The 20,169-nt window shown below is 36.7% G+C and overlaps 1 protein-coding gene across 1 annotated transcript in view; it reads left to right on the forward strand.

Moving 5' to 3' along the window:
• The window catches only part of BAI3 (brain-specific angiogenesis inhibitor 3), a 1,132,296-nt gene extending 1,127,040 nt beyond the window's left edge, over positions 1–5,256 (forward strand). The window contains exon 30 of the mRNA XM_006899477.1: positions 4,741–5,256. Within this exon, the coding sequence (XP_006899539.1) occupies positions 4,741–4,929 (189 nt within the window). The 3' untranslated portion in view covers positions 4,930–5,256. The remainder of the gene's footprint in view (positions 1–4,740) is intronic.
• Positions 5,257–20,169: the final 14,913 nt, after the last annotated feature.

A 20,169-nucleotide genomic window follows, 5' to 3' on the forward strand; every position in this document is an offset into this window, starting at 1 on the left:
AAAAATAGGGGGGCTATGTTTACAAATGTAAAAGACTTATGCAACAGATGCAGCTGGCTAAATGCTATAATATGATTGTAATTTCCTCTAGTATGTGCTTGGTATTAAGCCATTATTGGCACCAATATCTGTATCTCAGTTTCCTGACAACCAAAATAGTCTACTAATTACACCACATCTTTGCAGCAGCATGGCTTTTCCAGAAGAGATTTATAAATATTTACTCTTTGAGAGGTTATGAGGGGGGACGATAGAGTTGTCATGGCTGCTTGACTATCGTCCCAAATATCTGAGAGCCGGAAAAAAAGACCAGGAGTGCCTTATTCAGTTTTGATTAATAATATGCTCATGAGTGAGTTCATTATCCTTAATTCAGTTACATAATTTGTTGTGGCACACTACTAATGAAAAATTGTATAATTGGGATGGATAAAGACTTTTTAAAAAAAAATCTCAGATAAAATGTGTCTCCCTTTTCTGGCTACTAACTTGCAACACTTGCCCAACAGTACAAATTATGATAATTATATAGAATAATAGAACTTGGGGACTCAAAAGGAAACCAAAAGCCCATTTAGTCCATTTTCCTGTTTCCAGGCAGTATGATGTTTAAATCATGCTACAACAGAAAAGGCATTATTTAATGATATCCAGAGACATTGTGCAATATATTACTCTGAATAGGCTTTGCATGTCTTTTGCAATCAAGCCCTCTTTCCAAATAGATTTCTCAGTTCTTACTATTGCAAAGGAAATAAAATTCTTTTGCCTTATCTCCAGATATTGACAAGTTGGAAGAAAGAAGAAAAGAAAGGAAGGATGGAGGATTTTAAGAAAGGGAATAGGAAAGGAATAGAATTGAAGTATGAAGAAAGAGAGAAAGAAAACGAGAGAGGGAGAAAGCCAGGAACTTATCCACAATTGGACCCATATCCTGCTTACTTCTGCACCCAAGAAATATGAGAAAAGTTCAGGCAGCCTCTTAATATTTTGGTTGATTATGAATTATCATAGTTATCTAACATCTCATCTGAACATTCTGTTTTTAATGAAGCAAGCCTAAGTCAGCATTAACATTTTTGGAAGGTCCATAACTTACTGCCTTCTGTTGAATTTCTAGTTCATTAGTCCAGTATCATAATGTTTCCTTTTTGCTTACTCTCCTCCATACTTGAGCATAAAAATAAAAAAAAAAAACAGCTGTAGAAACTTGAGAGTTTACATTAACTCTCATTAAATTTTTGTATAGTAAAATTGAGGGCTTCACTGAAGTCTTCCCTATCTACATACAATGATCCCTTCATTTATCATTCATTCTGGCCATTGGAAAATGTTATATATTTCCAACTGAGAACCTGGAGGCTTGTCTCAAACACACAGGAAGTTCATAAGTTTGTGTACTCTTAGAGTATTTTTGTTGTATCATAGAAGCATGATTGGCATGAATAGCTTCCAAATACTATATCATTATGCAAAAATGGCACTACATTAAAATGGAGGATAATCACATCAGATCACAAAGTAGAAGATGATTATTGCATCATTATATAATCACTAAATTACATGATTACATAACTGCTAAACCAGTAAGAATCATCACTTATCCAAGTTTTCATCAACCAGCAGATTCATCCCCCAGCTCAGTGAGGCATACATTGTTAGTGCAAAATAGTTGGATAGTAAATCTCTGATGTTAAGGATTATTGTTCAAGTGGGTTTCCTAGCTATTGACTCACTTATTCATGTGGATGGATGTAAGATGTGAATTGGGCATGTTAGCCTATCCACAAGGGAGTTGACAAGTCTTGCTATTAAATTGATCGAATATGGCAGCAGAATAGAAGAACCTCACCACCAGGAAAGAAGATGCAAGGAAATGCATTGTGTCCTTTTGGGCCAGAGACTCTTGTACCAGTCAGACCAGGGTCTTTGGGGTAGCAGCGATAACAGCCACAACACAGAACCAGAGACCTGACAGGAGACAGAGTGGATTTTGGGACTGCCAGCCAGCCCACAGGGAACTCAAGCTAAGAAATTTTGCCCAAGTCTGTTGGAGGATTGATAGGGAGAGGCATAACTGGGAGGACTGAGAGCTTTGTAACACTGACCTAAAGCTGCAAGATTCAAGACTGAGGCAGCTGTGAGCACATTTTGGAAGCTGTCCTGATTGTATTTTGCTACTAACTTGAATTATAGCTGTTTGACTTCCCCAGTATGGTCCGTCTGGTCTGTTAGCTATTGTATCAGTTTTGGGGCCTACGAAAGCAGTAAAATTGGTGTTGGGATAAATAAAAAGAGGTACAACAGGAGTGCGGGGGACATGACTGACCTCATGGGAATTGGTTTTGTGTTGTTGATAAGACAGTTTCTTTTTTTGAAGTTGCTAAAGGTAAAGGTAACTTGCTTTTTTGACTGTAAATTTTTTAATGATTGTTATTTCCAACTTCATGGCACACAACAATAACAATGAATGCTATTGAGGACTTTGATAATTTTGTTTCTAATCATGCTAAGCATTTCTATATATTGTGTCTCTTGCTTATAGCTACTTTAAAAAAAATATTCCTCAGACAATGCTTAACATCCTTAGAGGGACCCAAAATGTAATTCAAATATCTATCTTATGTTCTACCAGATAAGCAAATATAAGCATTTTTGGCCTTGTTTTGGACCATGGAATCAGGAGAAACACAATCAACAACCATCCTGGTGTACCTAAACATACATTTTATCATGAAAAATTAGACCAAAAGTGAATCATTAAGCCTTTTGCACCATTTTGATAATCTGGAAGAATAGAGACCAAGACTTTAGGGAAGCAAAAGGCAGTGTTTTTCAAAAGAAAAACTCTCTATAGCCTGGCATAGTTTGTTGGGATAAAATTGGAAGTAAAAAATTTAATTAGAAAGAGTTAAATGGTCCTCTTCATAAGGAATAATTATCTTTAGTGAATCACTGTATTGAATTTAGAACCAGATCTAGTGTATAAAAAACAATTTTCATTAGGTGTTTCTGCTTAAGACAATAAATAAATGCAGCTTTAATCAATAATCTACATAATTCTTCATGCAATAGGCTACCGACTGGTTGTTTTCATTTCTTTTCAAGAAGTTATTTGTTATGATTTCTCTCTTGTTAATGAATGATTCTCAAGTTAGTATATCTAATCTATATTCCCTCATTTGAGAGAAAGCTTTGAATAAAGTATATAGAATTCTATAGCAAATTCAGGGAGCTCTGGTGGCCTAGTGGCAAGAAGCTGCACTGCTATACAGAAGGCCTTCGAGGCCACCAGATGCTCTGCGGGAGAAGAACAGATAATCTCCTCCCCACTGGTTAGTTGCCTCTGAAAACCAGCCAGAGGGTCAACGATGGGTTGGTTCTGACACAACAGCATACAACAACAACAACAGAATATCAAATTCACTCTTATATCGTAGCAAAAGATCAGACTGCAGAAGCATCTAGTAACTCTTCCAACATTTATTTATTGAGCACCTACAAGATGGCACAATATTAAGTGAGATCATAATGAGGCAAAGCTTAAAATCTTAGAAAATAAAGAGATATATGCTATAAGCATAAAAAAGTTTGGTATTGCATGTATGTTGTTGTTGTTATGTGCCGTCATGTCGCTTACAACTCATAGCAACCCTATGTACAATAGCCCTAAACTCTTCTCTGTCCTGTGCCGATCGCACTGTCTCTGACACTCCCGTCCCGATTATCCCAGTCACTGAATCAATCCACCTCATAGAGGGCTTTCCCCTCATGCACTGTCTATCCACCCTACCAAGCATGATGTCCCTCTCCAAGGACCGGTCTCTCCTTACAATATGTCCAAAGTATGTTAGACAGAGCCTCAGAATCTTTTCCTCCAGGGAGCCACCTGGTTTAACCCTTTCCAGGATGAATCTGTTTGCTTTCCTAGCAGGCCATGGTACCCTCAATACTCTTCTCCAGCACCACAGCTCAAAGGCATCAATTCTTCTATTCTCCTTAGTCATTGTCCAACTCTCTGATTGCATGTATAGTTTAAAAAATCTTTTTTATTGTTAGGTGTTTTCCAAAAACAGTGGCCTTTGGAGTAAATAATAATTTGTGTTAATCTGCACATGATCCTAATATTTAGAAAAGTATATGGTTGAACAGTATTAAAAGTGATCATAAAATGAAAGAATACAGCAGTATTTTAATATTGATAAAGAAGAAAATTCCTTGAGGAAAAATAAAGACAAGATCTAAAATTCTACTTTTGTGCAATTCAATTTTATAAAGCCATTTGGATAACTATTTTACTTAATGAATAACAATTCCCCATTAAATATTCTCAAACTTGTATTTGCCTCAACATAGATACTACAACAGTATTTACTTCGTTTATGCTTAATCTTTGCAATAACTTAAACAACTCATCTTCCTATTTTTAACATCTAGCCATACTGATATTTAACGAGATGTCCCTCCAAAAATGATCCATTTTTCCTTTCAGAATATTAGTCACTTTCTTCAATTCTTGGGAGACTTCTTTAGTATAATTTAAAGTAGGTGTTTATCAGTATATTCCATGAAAGTAAGCTAGAATCAAGACTATTTCCTGCAGCTGGCCACAATTTCAAATCTTCTCTGTAATCATTTAAACTGGATCAGGCTTACAAACAACTTTCTTCCTGGAAACTTCAACAAGCAGCAATCCTAGTCATCAAATAAATAGCTCTCTTCCTCTCTTTTTCTCAACAGGAAAACCCAGCACCAAACAAGAATCCATGGGACACTTTCAAAAACCCCAGTGAATATCAACATTACACCACAATCAATGTCTTAGACACAGAGGCTAAAGATGCTTTGGAACTGAGGCCAGCAGAATGGGAGAAGTGTCTGAATTTGCCTCTGGATGTGCAGGAGGGTGACTTTCAAACAGAAGTTTAACAAAATCCAAGTGGATTGAGGTGAAGACAAAACAATTTATTGCACTGACACTTAAGACTTGGGAAGCCTGGCATTTCTATCTGGACAGTGTGACTATCTTATGTCAGGACCTTCATGTGCCAAAAGTCAGTGGTATTTTCGTATGGTAACTTCTCACTAGTCAGGCTAGTGGAGAGAGAACCAGGTGTACAGTTCTGACCATCCTGTGTTGTAAGTACCCGTGGAATGGATTTGTAAGGTAATCTTTATAGATAAACCTCAACAACGATTCATGTTGTAACCGCTTCATATGGTTTAGTTTTCAGAAAACTTCACCATGAAGCACAATGTATATATTTATGCAGTTTTTAAAGTTTATAACAGTCTGTTTGGCCATTACTACACTTTTTACTTTATAATATAAAAGCAAAGTTTTTGTCATTAAATGAATGTTTGTTGAGCTACATTCTTCATTGCTTTAAATGCAATAAAGTAATAATCTCACTTTTATATGAATAATATATTTCACATCTTTATTATTGCAGTTTTCTCTAGAAAGCTCTGAGTAGCTTTCCCTGCTGCAGCTGTGTATAAAATATTTAAAATGTTGTATGGTGTAAATAAACTTTTGTCTACATATCAGTTTTTTTAGTGCATTTTATTTTGAATTTGTTGAACAGAAATTTACATATTTATAAAGATTTTTTTAATGCGGATACTGAAAATGTATTCATGGTTTTAATAGCATACCGTTATTACTCCTTTGAGGCTAATGATTTCTCAAATGTAATAATAGGTTTGTATAATGCTTCTGTATTTTCTACTCAGAAACCTTTTGGAACAATGTACCATGTAAATGGAGCTTGTCAGAAGTCTGCTGCTCTTACATAAATATTATGCTGGGATTTTTTTTTTAAGTTTCTTATCTTACAGCAAAAAGAAAACTACCAGAAAACAGTAACTTAACACACCAAGAGATTAATGCAAAGAAAATGTTTATTTTAGATTTTGTGCATGTTTCACAAAAGAGAACACTTGTACTATAGTGTTTCAGAGCATACAAGAAAAGAAACATATTGAGGCTCTTAAAAATCTTAAATATAGATTATCAGGCAAAAGGAGAGGCGAACTGTCAGCATAATAGGTCCTGGTGTCTTCTTTTGTGTTCACTCTACACCAGTGATGTTTCTCACTTCCTTTTCAACTCAAACTCATTGCTGTTAAGTTGGATCTGACTCCTAGCTGACCCACCAGCAGGCTTTCAGAGGCTAGGAATCACGTGGGAGAAGATTGCACTTCCTAGGGCTGCTAAGGATTCAAACTGCCTGCTTTTGGGTTGACTGCTCAACTCCTTAAAAAAATAGGCCACCAGAGTTCCTTTCCTATCTCCTTAGAGCATCTTTAAGGGAAGGGTAGTAGAAAGTTGTCTATTTCTGGGTTTGAAGCATTTTTAAATCTGAAGTGAAGGAAGGTGAGGTGGGAAGGCTATTGGGGTCATCAAATTTCCTACAATATAAAATATTTATTTGGTTTGTTGTTCAACTTCAGTTGCATGGACTTCTGTAGTCTTCTTCAAACTGAGGTGTGCCTGTGGTTCCTGCTTCCCACTGAGTGGCCCAGGAAGCAGAGACAAAGGTGCTTTAACACTCAAGCGAGCCTCTAAGCTAGAGCCTTAAAACCACACAGCTCAGGCTTGATTCTTGACACATGGTTAAAATGCTCTCAGTGTAAACATGTTGATCATATATTTTTAACCACCTTTTAAAAAGAAAAAAGACACCATTGTGCAAAAAAGAGAGTATAAGAAAATTAAAGACTGACTTTCCAATGAAATAAAATCTTCATGCAAAGTACAATGTAATTTTAAAGTTGATTAAATTTATAAAATTACTTTCTGGTAATAGGAATAATATTTGATGAGTTAATTTCTCTCCCACTCTCTTTCTCTATGTATATGTGTATATATATGTGAGTGCTTGTGTGTGTATATATGTATGTATGTGTACATGTATATGTATAAATATAAAATATTGATATATGTATACATATATAAATACAGTTGTCAGTTAGTATCCTCTGAAGATTGGTTCTAGTACCCATGTGGATACTAACATCTACAGATACTCAAGTCTTTTCTATAAAATGGCCCAGTATTTGCATATAAATGATATACATCCTTCCATATACTTTAAATCATCTTTAGATGATTTAAAAATGAAATGCAATGTAAATTCTGTGTAAATAGTTCTTCATACTCCCTATTTGTGTTTGAGGAATGTCTTTAATCATTATTTGCTTCTCTCTAAACTTCTGATTCCATCCGTGGTTGGTTGAATCTCTCGGTATGGATCCTGTGGACATGGAGGTCAGCTGTACAAGTACCCATAATGCTCAGCTCCATCTCCATAACATAGAGCTATGAATGCAGATCATGTCACCTGTTCCAACCTGTAAGACTTTGATGGAAAAAATTGCACAAAGATATGTTTGGAAAAAAATACATTAATTAGTATGTTGGGAAATTCAGTATATTAGACTAGTATTTCTTCTAACACCTTGTAATATTTAATACAATGAAATAAAACCTTACTTTTTTTAAATTTCTTTTTTTTAAGTTCTAGTAATTCAATATTAGATAAATATGTGAGAGCTAACCAGAAGTTATATACTTAAAAATGTCAGGGTAAAATATTTGGTTCATATGCAGATGATGCCACATTGTGGTAATATAGTGGACAGTAGGATTTAGTTCAATTGTTTCAAAGTGACAGAAAGTCTACCTAACATGCTAGGGTGGTGGTGGTGGTTGTTGTTGTTAAGTGCCTTCAAGTCGTATACGACTCATAATGACCCTATGAACAAAAGACCTGAACACTTGTATAACTTTCATCATTTAGCCAAGTTTATAGAGTTTCCGGAGGGAAACTATTTCAGAAGTGGATGCCACTCCTGCTTCCAGGCCTGTTTTAATGATAGTGTAAGTTCTATAAATTGGACATCAGACCTGAGGACTTGGATGCTGAGAATTTATGTCACATACTTTACACGTTTTCAGTAGGAGCCAGTTACTAGAGAAAGACATTATGCTCGGTAAAATAGTAGTTAAGCAAAAAGGGGGAGGACTGTCAATAAAATGCGTTGTAACAGAGACTGCAACAGTGTGCTTAAGCACAAAAGAAATTGTAAGAATGGTTCAAGACTGGACAGGATATGTTGTATGGTACAACAACAGTAACTGAGAACTTGATATAATAGAGATGGAAGAAACCTTGCTGATTAATAAGATTATTATCTTCAAGTGAAAAATCAAATTGATACCTAACTAGGAGAACCTTTGTTGGAAAAGTTATATCCTCCATTTATGTATAATGCTAATACTGATAATAATAATAATAATAATAATAATAATGCATAATGAACTGGTTAAGTCCATAATTAGAAATATAAATGCAACAAGGGAGAGGTCTATGATAGTAAGGAAAACACTCCCCCTAAGAACTATTATCGTGAAGATTAGGTATTTAGGGTTGATCTTCTATTGTTACTTACTGTTGAGTTGGCTCCAGTTCGTGGCTAGCCTATGTGTGTCTTTTATAGAGTGGAATCAACAAGCTACAACCAACCAAGAGTCAGGGAATAAATAGGCTAGGCAAGTGGTGTTATCAGACAGGAAATGACTGTACAATTGACTGATTCTCCTAAGAAGGAGGTATGGTGGTTGCATAGTCTGTAGTGAGTTGTACTGCTTATCCAGAAACCCCACTTGATCTCTCAGGTGGTTTAAATCTATAAGTGGATCCTCAAGAGGAAGATCGGCAATCTTCTGTTCAATAGACAGCCTTGGGGTTTAATGGAGAGTCAGCTATGAATCAGTTCTGACTGGATAAGAGACAGATTCTCCTAAAGGCTGATAAGGGAGATTGTTCTGTATTGTAGTGTTTGGTTTAACTCCCAAAGCTTGTTTAAACTCAAATGCAGTCCAAACTTTAATGACCTGAAAGAAGGAAAGAACATGAATAAACTTTTATTAACGAATTTGTTCCAATTTGTCGATGAAGACAAACAACTCATCAATTATAAGAAAGCAAAAAGAAATTTGAGAGATCTTTGACCTTGTTCCAGGTAAACAAGGGCTTCATCTATGAATCTTCTCTTAGAAATATAGGGAAGGGTCATTCTCTGCAGCAAGTAATTTGGGGACCACAGAAAGTATGGAGATTTCATGACTTGCTCTTTACCTCTGAGCACAGGGCTCAGGTAAATTCATTACTGAAATAAGCAAAACTGTATACACTTGAAATGAGAATTTTTTTAAAAATATTGTCTATATTCAACCCGCTCTGCTTAAGTGAATTTTTTATATTAGACAAATAACTATAGTTCTTTAAGCAGAAATAATTTTGAAGTGAAATACAGTGACTATAATAAGCTAAATGAGGACTCCTAATTGTCTTTAAATTTTAATTTACTGATCATCTCTTGGTTTGGACTCTGCTTGTATCTTTGTCCTTTAAAATATACTAATACTGAGATCTGATTCAGAAATATTTATCTTTTGTTGTTGTTGTTGTTATGTGCCATCGAGTTACTTGTGACTCTTTGATTTGTAAGTCAATTTCTAATTGTCACTAACATCAAACAGTGTCCACAGACTTGGTTCCCAGGAACACTGATAGATGTGTATGTGAGAGCCACATACACAGATCTTACGAACATTCAATGATCTTAATCCAATAGAACCCAGTCACCTCTAAAGAATCTCATAATTCTTAATCATAAATAAAGAAAAATAATTCATTGTGAAAATTATTCTTCTGGTAATAACTGCCTGTGTAAATTATAAACTCCCAAAATCTCTTGACAGGTGACAAAGTACACCTTTCTTCCCACAAAAACCACCACTCTACACATAAAGGGCATGTTGGCAATTAATGTGCGATTTTCAAAAAAAAGAAGAACAAAAATTGTAATTGAGTGTCAGTATTTTAATTCCTACTCTCTTTTTTCAGCTGAAGTTTCTATCAATTTGTCAGGTGAACACATTATCTAGTCTCTCTTTCAAATCTAGAATGCCTCTCTAAAAATCTGTATGACATGTGGACACCTAAATGTGATGTTGTTTAGGATTTATGATATGCTTTATTCTGAAGTTGACTTTTATTTCTACACAAACATTAATTAACTGCTTCAGGAAATATTTACCTAGAATTAGTTGCAGTCTAATTCTGTGTTAGCTCCTAGTGATTCAGCAATCACGATACACTCTGTTTTCCAGACACTTACCATCCTGGGGAGCACAAAAACCAATAAGCAACACTGTCATTTTTTGGAATACTCTAAATTATATACTAGAGGAACACTTAGAAATAGCACTATAAAAAAATACAAGAAAGTACAAAATGGCAAAGAGGCTTAGTTCCTAAAACATGTGTTAGGATGCTGAAAGAACATATCAATCTGTCTTGATAGACATGCAGCCAGAATTCTCTTTCGAAGCAAAGAAAGTGAGACTATTTTGATGAGACACATTATCAGAAGAGGTCAGTCCCTGGAAAAAGACTGTATGCTTGGTAAAGGGGAGGGTCGTGAAAAATTGGAAGATCTTCAACAAGAAGGATTGACACAGTGGCAGCGGTATTGAGTTTAAGCAAAGCAGTCATGGTAAGAATGGAATACCACCAGACAGCATTTCCCTCTATTGTACGTAGAATCATTATGACTCAGAGCTGTTTCAATAGCAACTAACAAGAATAAAGGGTCCAGGCCTTGCCTCAGTGCTGAATAAGATGATGACTTTGAGCTTCCTAGTAACTAATGAATATAAAAAAATCACAATTAGTTATTAGTAGGTCATAGTGTTACTAATGAAAAAAATCATACATTTCCTCCATAGAAGCACAAGCCCAAGAAATGCCCAAGTGCACTTCTGTGTTTTATTACCTGGTTCTCTAAGTATACACTCTTTCACTATCTAGTGGGAACCAATTCATGACTGACTTCCCAGTGTGTTTTCAAATGCTATAAATTGCATAGGAGATTTCCCAACTTTCTCCTGAAGAGCAGTTGGTGGATTTGAATCACCTTTCTTTGGGTTTAGCAGCACATCCTTTGAAATTCCACTTAGTAGTCAAGTTCAGTCATCAAAAATGGGTAGCTCAAATGCAAATCTGCCCCATACCCTGGCTAAATGAGGAAATAAACAAAACAAAAACACACATTCTGCTTAAAATAAATCACTGATGCATCTATGGTTTTAACAATTCTGTGCTCTTCTTAAAGCTTGTGAACAATCCTGTACTTATTTAATCTTATATTCTCATTTTATAAATAAAGAACACTGAGGTATAAAATTTCACATAAGAACCTACATGACAGAGTTCAATCTCACTGTTTTAGCTCACATCTAAAGTTTCAATCGCTATGCTGAAGACAGAATCCTTTTTAAACGGCAAAAAGTTCAAGATAAAGTTTGCTGGTAAATGGAAGAAATTAAGGGCAGAGCTGCATGCTTTCTTGTCTGTTTAATTAAACAGAATTATCGAGGCATCCAAATGACCACTCCCTCTTTTGGGATTTGGTTCAACACAAAAACGCACAGATGACTGAAACACCCCTTAGGAAAGTGAGCTCACGGATAGCTTGTGCTTTCCAAAATGGTATGCGAAGTCACCTTCATTTTGCAAGGACTGAACCAGCCTCTCTTCACAACAAAATCTTCATCAGAATCATCTTCCCTTACTGTTTTTGTTACCAGGTAATGCTGCTACAGAAATATCACAAGTGAGTGACTGTAACAAACAAATTTATCTTTTCACACTTTAGAAGGCTGGAAGTACTCCAGTCAGAGTGCCAGTTCTAAGGGGAAGTTCTGAAGGATTTTGACAAATACTTGTCAATTCTGAAGGGTTTTGAGCCTTTTCTTGGCTAAATAAGAATCACATGCATGCACCTTTTTAAAAGTTTTTTTTTTTTACTTTCAGTGAAAGTGTAAACTGATTATCCATTCAAATATTCATACATGCTATATTTTCTGGCATTAATTACTATGTCCACATTGTAACATGACCCCCTTCTACTTCTTGTGCTCCCTCTTTCCATTCATCCTTCTTTTCTCTGTCTTCCTGCCTTCTGAGTTTTATCCCTACTCTTTTGATCTTGTATGGTTGATTGATCTAAATAGTGGATTCCTTCTTAATGTTATTGATCACCTAATATGATTGGGTATTGTTTGGCAGAAAGGTGCATTACAGTGTGATTTCAATACTGAGATGAAGAAAAGCTAAGGGTTGTAGTTTTGAGAAGGGCTAATAACTACTCTACAGGGTTTTCAAGGCTGTTTCCTTTTGGGGACAGAATCCAGGCCTGCCTTCCACAGCATGTTTGGGTAGGTTTGAACTGCCAACTTTTTGCCTAGAAGTCACTTGTAGACTAGTAGCAAGGAGCTACACTACAATCCTCAAAGTACATGGTTAAAGGCCATGAGCTGCTCAGTGGAGAAGGGGGGGCAGACTCCTCCTGTGCAATTAACTGCCTCTGAAAACCTGCCAAAGCGTCTGCTATGGGTCAGTTCTGACTCCATGGTACACAGAAGCAATCAGTCAAATGTGTATTCATAAACTAATTAATTTTACCTTGGGAGTCAGTATTTGTGGAAATGATTTCCCCAAATATCAGATAATTCACGGTGGTTGAAAACTGAGCTGTGTTCTACTCCTCTTTACATTAATGAATTATTATCACTTCTTTACTTTATTATTATTATTTATTGTTGATATTTTAACAAAAGTTTACAGGAAGCTTGGATTTCCCTTCATTCAGTGTTGCATATTTTCCTCCCTACTCCTCCGTTTGCTTTCCTCTTTAACAAGATTCCTTCATTGTTATCACTTCTTGATGAGCTAGTTACTAGTTATGTTACTCTGATTTCTCTACAGAACACAATGAAATAAGCAATCTCCCATTGTACCTCCCAAAGTACGTAATTTTATTATCATAAAATGATGCCTGCTGTAAGAAATATCTGGTGCTCTAATGCAATCATTATGGCACAACTATCATTTTATAATTTCAAAACCCTACTGACCTTTTTAGTAAATATTTAACGAATAAATAATGTTATGAGAGCTCTGGTGGCTTAGTGATAAGAACCTGTGTTGCAATCCTGAAGGCACATGGTTTGGATTCACGGGAGATGGATTCCACCATCTCCACAGAAGTATGAGCAATCTCCTCGCATTTGATTAACTGCCTCTGAAAACTACGAGGTGGTTCCAACTTGATAGTACATAACAACAACAACAGGACAATTAGTGCCCTGGGTTATACCTGCCAGCTAGTTTCTCTTATAAAGTTCACTGAAGAATTAAATAAAGGTAGATATTGCATGGATACTGAACTTCATGAGAATATTCTTATGAACACAATATGCTTTCATAATCTGATCACTACATCTGAGTGACAGTTATCATTCCAGTATTCTACCACATAAAACTTTGCTTTGGGAAGTTCCCAGGCTACAAAGGAAATACATCCTGAGTGTGTCTTTAAGTTGAAACTGTAAATAAGTTGAACAGGTGCACAATCCTGATACCAGAAGAAATAGATGGTGCCCTGCAATCGCTGCTACTCACTCCTAAAGTGAAAAATTCCTGACAGAATGGGAGAAAAATGTGAGACCAAACTTAAATATAACATGGGAAGGATCAGGTTTTACTTGTTTGCTAGAGACCATAGTTCTTGAGATTATAGCCTTCGTTACTTTTCTTCTTAGGTACCCTAGTTTAACTGTATACACATGGGATTTCCATGAATTAGAACAGACTTGACAGCAGCTACAACAACAGCAAATATGAAGTGTTATCTAGGAAATCACAAGTTTATGAACCTTAACTTGAATTATTATCTAAAAAGTAAGTAAAGGGCACAAATAATGTTGATCTTTCCAACTCTCCCATTTCTACTTAGAATGTCTGTCAGATGCAGAAGAGTTTAAGGAAGATGACTGTGTGTCCAGAGTTTACTATTCCTTCAGTATTGAACTTAGAAGTCCAGAGAAATTAGTTATTCCCTGAAGGAAACAGTTGTTTCTAACTAAAGTATCTAGAAGTAATAGTTCTAATTTTGGAAAGATAGACAAATTATCATTTTAAAAGACAAAACAAAAAAAAATCCAAACAACCAAACACACCAATAACAATAACAATAGTTTTCTTCAACCTTATAAAAGGATAGCATTACTTCATGCCTATAGTTTTCATCAGCATTACCTCAGGCTAGGACTGATGCTAATTCTGAAGATACAAGAGTCAAGCCCATCAAGTACACTTCCAGATTTAGAAGTTTTATAGAAAATCACTTGCCATTTGAATTATGAAAGAAAATTAATTCATATGCCCTTATGTGTGTTTATCCACTAACTCTGGATAAACTTTTAAAAAGAACAGTTAAATACATGCTCAGCGGGTGCCATGGCTGAACTTGAAGTGGGCAGGCTCCAGGGATTTCATACATCTGTTGTTTGATCTTCTTCTTCACAGAACAAAGAGAACCCGAGCATAGAGGCAACCAGCAATATCCTTCTGGCAAGTTTCTGTTCAACCTTCTTAAGGATTCAAGGATTGGAAAAGCAAACAAAGAATGAAGATAATTTATGTTAGGGCCTCCTTCTTCTGTCTCATCCCTTCAGCAGATAGAAATGTTTGCCATGGTTTCCTTTTGCCATTACTGATGTCCCACCAATCACTGAGAGTAAGTAGCCTGCCCCATTCTGACACTCTGTGTGAGACTTCTTTTTGCTTTTATTTTAGAATTGTGGTGTGTCATCAGCTTTAAGGCACCTAGCCAGTTTTGTTTCATTCCCAGTGTTTTTCATGCCCATCTACCAGGCAGATAAGCCATTTCCAATGTCTTAACTTATAAGAGACTTTTGATGAAGCTTTTTATTTGTAAAATAGCACTCTGGCTTACTCCTAAGAGAGTAGAATTGGACTCAATCTTCATAAAGAAGGTCAAGTATAAAGTGTACCACTTACCATGCTTTGAATTGAGACTCTTCAATCACTATGGTCCCCTGTTTTACTGACCTGTGTACTCATTTGTACGGAAGCTTGCTTGTGTGGCTGCATTAAAGAGAGAAAACATGAGTGTGCATATGAAACTGTAGAGGGGTTGGTCGATTCAGATGGAGTAGTGCTTATGACTGGAGAACCAATCTCTCTGTAGGCCAAGCACTTTTCTCCTGCCACAGAAAAGCAGAGAAGAAGCAGCCAAAACAAACCTCTATCTCTGCCAAGTTTGGCAGTGCATTAGAGAGCACTTCACAAAAATCCACTCCATGGCCTCTCAAACAGGGAAAAGGCATTTGTCATTTGCACATTTTCTTTGATTGAGCAACAGATCATTTATCTGATGAAAAATATTGATAAGGCTCTTAAAAACACTTGCATTGGAAGTATGGTTATGACTATTTGTTCTTTACTTTTTTTCCCCAAAAGTACAAAAAAAACGGGGGAGGGGGAATTTTTATCACACAGAATTTTGTGCTTAAAAAAAATAAATAAATAGAAAGTGAATTGTCAGGGCTATTGTGAAGTAGCCAAAAAAATGGCTACTAATCGAGTTGTAAACAGAGTTCTGAGGAACCCAAGCAGAGAACCTCTGCCTGTGTATTTACCCAGCATGTTTTCTGGGGCATCTCAGAGCTGAGACTGCATATCTTTCTGTTGACATCGACATTATGACAACCGTGTGTTTATATAGCAGGATGCTAGCCTTGTCCACGATTTCAAATGCTTCACTTCACCACAGCTGTGCAGAGACCTTGCTGACCCGGTTTTAATGAGTATAATTAACACCCAATCTTACAATCATCGCATGGAAGATTTTTGGAATTTATCAGTTGGTACTCGAAGAGAAAGATCCATGAAAATTACTTCATTGTTTGAACGAATCACTCTGCTTCAATTTTGCTTCCTTGATCTGGACAGACGAGAAAAGCTAGTAGGCATTCTCAGGAACCTATCTAATTGTGTATTATATGACTGCAAAATGTACGTATTCACCTTCCCTCTAGTAAAGCAAGGGTCGCCCCCAAACTACCTGATATATTAAAAGTGAAGGAGGTTGAACAAACTAATTCCAGGTCTTACTCATGTTCCAGTTCTTATTTCACAGATGCAGAATTTTAAAAAGGCTTCCTTTCTCCTAAGTATCAAGTTGTTCTTATATAAAGCTGTATATTTCAAATTTATACATATCCAAAGTGTTTCTATTGATAACAAAAATTCTGTAAACTCTATAGTGACAAAGAAGAGTTTCAGCCCATAAAGTCGATAGCAGAGATCCATTTATCAACTACCTAGTGCTCAGTGGATTCTCCTTCAGAACATGACAGATGAAAACAAATGGGCATTGCTTTTGGATGCTGATGCATGAGGAAGGAGAGAAAGAAAGAAGAAAAAGAAAAGTAGGAAGAAAGAGAGGGAGTGAGAGACTGTGAGAAAGACTTGACAATTAAGTTGAGAAAAATAGTAAAGATGTACGTAGAATACTATTTATGGTTATGAAAACAAATTTGTACTTTTCAGGTTGTTGTTGTTTTTGTTGTTGGGTTCCATGAAATCAAATACAACTCATACCAACCTTATGAACAACAAATCTCAACATTGCCCTATCCTTTGCTATCTTCATCATCTCTGACACTCTTGAGCTCATTGCTGTAGTCACTGTGTCAAGCCATCTCATCGAGGGTCTTCTCTTCTGCTGATCTTCCACCTATCCAAGCATAATGTATCTTTCCAAAGGATGGGCTTTCATAGGAAGATGCCCAGAGTAAGTGAGATGAACCTTTTTCAGCCTTGTTTCCAAGGAGCATTCTCATCATACTTTTTCCAAGATGTATCTGTTGGTTCTTTTGGCAGAGTCCATGGGATATTCAGTACTCTTCTCCAGCACCACAATTCGAAGGCATCAATTCTTCTTTTGTCATCCTTATTCAAGGCCCAGCTCTCAGAGACCAAGCAAGTGATTAAAAAGACTAAGGCCTGAATCTAATACAAATTTATATTTCCCAAGAAGTACTGGTAGTTTAGTGGTAAGGAATTGTGCTGCCAACTCAAGAGTACACAGTTTAAACATACCAGTTGCTCCCCAGAAGAAAGATGAGCCATCTCCTCCCCTGCTATTAACTGCCTCTGAACACCTGCTGCAAGGTCAGCTACGAGTTGTTCCCAACTCTATAATATACAACAGCAACTTTATGTAGCCCAAAGCATGGAGGACTCATGGATTAAAGACTATCTGTTCTATGGTGAAAAAACTGTTCAAAAGAAAGCTCAAGAGATATTCTAACTGTACTGAATGGTAAAATGTGAAAGACATGGAAAGTGAAGAAAAACAGACAGGTAATGGAGAGGCACACAGAGATACCAATAGAGACATTCAGTGATAGCAGGCGCTCTAGATACTGATTTCCAGGCACTTTTCAGTGGGGTGCCGGTTGTTGCCATGAACAATGAATAACATTTCTTTGCTATGACCACTTCTTCCACTTATGAATTCATCAATTGGTGGAAAGAATAATGATTGGAAAGTTCTAATGAATTTTTATAGTCTCCAAAAACCACTATAAAGTCAATAGCAATAAAGAAATAAAACAAAATCAACAACAACTAAAGAGTGTAGAGGAACAATAAGCAATAAGTCCTCTGGTTGTTACTGTTGTTAGATGTCACAGAGGTGAGTATGACTTATAGTGACTCTGAACACCAAACCTGGACTTTGCCCTATCCTGTGTTATACCTATCATCTCTAACACACATTGTGTCAATTAATCTTATTGTGGGTCTTCCTCTCCTTCACTGATCCCCCGTATTTTCAAGCATGATGTCTTTTTCAAGGAATCACCCCTCCTAGCTATATGTCTACATATAAGAGACTCAGCTTCTCCATTTTTGCCTCCAGAAAACACCCCCAGGTGCACTTTCTCCAGGACACATCTGTTCATTCTTTTGGCAGTCAATGGAATATATGGTGCTCTTCTGTAGCACCATAACTGAAAGGCATTAATTCATCTCTATCATTCTTATTCTTTATCTAGCTCTGGGAAAACATATTTATGGTAAGCACTAGCTCTTGGAAGAATTAATGGCTCTATGTTATCTTGTTGCAGAAGAGTACTGAATATCATATGGACTACCAAACGGACAAACAGATATGTCTTAGGAAAGGTGCAGCCAGGATGCTCCTTAGAGTCAAGAATAACGGAAAATTTGTCTCACATACTTGGGGCTTGTTGCTAGGAGAAGCTAGTCCTTAGTAAAAGATATCATTCTTGGAAAGGGAGCATCAGAGAAAGAGGGAAAGATACTCAATGACATGAATTGACATAGTGACTGTAATTGTGGGCTCTAATATGTCATAGATGGTCAGCACGACCCAGAGTAGGGTTCATATCCATTTTTCATCTGGTTGCTATAAGCCGTAGTCAACTCTACAGCACCTGACAACAACAGTCTTTGGGAAACGATGTCATGATTGGAAAGGTGAAACCTCAATGAAAAAGAGGAAGACCCTCAATGAAATAGATTGACACAGAGACTACAACAACAGACTTGAGCATGGGAGAGATTGTGAGGATGGAACAGGATAGGTCAAGCTTTCCAAATGTTCTTAATAGATTTTGCTGAGTTATCTGCATAGCTCAGGTTGTTGATAAGCCTTCCTCCAATACTGATGCCTCATTCCTCCTCATAAAATCTAGCCTCCCAAATGATCTGTTCTGCATATTATTGAAAAGTATGAAGATAGGATCCATCCCTGCTGTACACACTTGCTGATTTGAACCATCCAGTATTTCCTTGCTCTATTCTGACAACTACTTCTTGGTCCAAGTATAGGTTTTGCATAAACACAATTAAGTGTTCTGCGATTCTCATTCTCCTCAATGTCAGCCACAATTTGTTGTGATCCACACAATCAAATGGCTTTGCATAGTCAATGAAACACAGGGATACATTCTTCTGCCACTCTCTGATTTTGATATTCTGACTCCAGTTCTTTGCACATTTCACTATATACTTTGCTTTGTCTTCCTGAGCTGCCCTTTGAAATCTTCTATTTAGCTCCTTAACTTTTTAATTTCTTCCCTTTGCTTTGGTTTCTCAGCAGTGTAGTGCAATATTCAGAGTCTCTCCTGGCATCCTTCTTGGTATTTTCTTCTTCCTCTGTAATGACCTTTTGAATTCTTCATGGATGATATGATCTCTTCCCACAGCTCATATGATCTTTGCTCATTAGTGTTCAAGGCTTCAAACCTTTTCCTAAGATGGTTTTTAAATTCAGGTGGGATAGACTCAAACTTTGGTTCTTATTGATTTAATATAATTTTCTTTAGCTTCAGTTTGAACGTGCATATGAGTAATTGATGGTCTGTTCCACAATCAGCACCTGGCCTAGTGTTCACAGCTGATACTGAGTTTTCCAATGGTTTGGGTTTCCCCCCCCATGGATATAATCAATCTGATTCCTGATAGATCATTAGGTGAAGTCCATGTGCATAGTTGCCATTTATGTTTCTTCGAAAAGGTGTTGTTGTTGTTGTCGTTAAGTGCCATCAAGTTGTCGTAGTGACCCTATAAATGAAAGACCTGAACAATTGTATAACCTTTATCGTTTCTCCAAGTTCATAGAGTTTCCAGAGGCAAGCTATTTTGGAAGTTGATGCCACTCCTGCTTCCAAGCTTGTTTTAATCAGGAAGCTCCACCAAACACTGTCCGCCATGGGTAACCATTATCGCATTTGATGCCTTAGTGTCACAGTGTTTAGCATCACAGCAATCACAAGTCACCTCTGTGCAGCAAATGTACTGACCAGTGCTATATCACTTAGAAGAATATTTGACCAAAAACAATTAAAAGCAGTCCTGAGGGCTGGAGATTAAAATCACCCACCTTTGCTTGGTAGCATAACTTTCTATCCACCAGGCCGATAGAGCTCTTTCTATGTCGGTGTTGTTGTTAACAATGAATAAATCATTTATTGTACAGAATTCTATCATTCTATCACTTGCCTCATTTGACATTTGCTACAGAAGGTTAAGGACTGCATCCTTCAATATAGAGGGAACCTCAACATTAAGAAAGCAAATATTCTCACCAGTGGGCCAACTGGCAGCATCATGATAGATGGAGAAGAGATTGAGATTGTTAACAGCTTCAGCTTGCTTGGTTCACAATCAGCTCTTTTGGTACCAGTAGCCATGA

This window comes from Elephantulus edwardii, unplaced genomic scaffold (genome assembly GCF_000299155.1).
Source record: "Elephantulus edwardii isolate Elephantulus edwardi_28Jun2011 unplaced genomic scaffold, EleEdw1.0 scaffold00258, whole genome shotgun sequence".
NCBI lineage: Eukaryota > Metazoa > Chordata > Mammalia > Macroscelidea > Macroscelididae > Elephantulus > Elephantulus edwardii.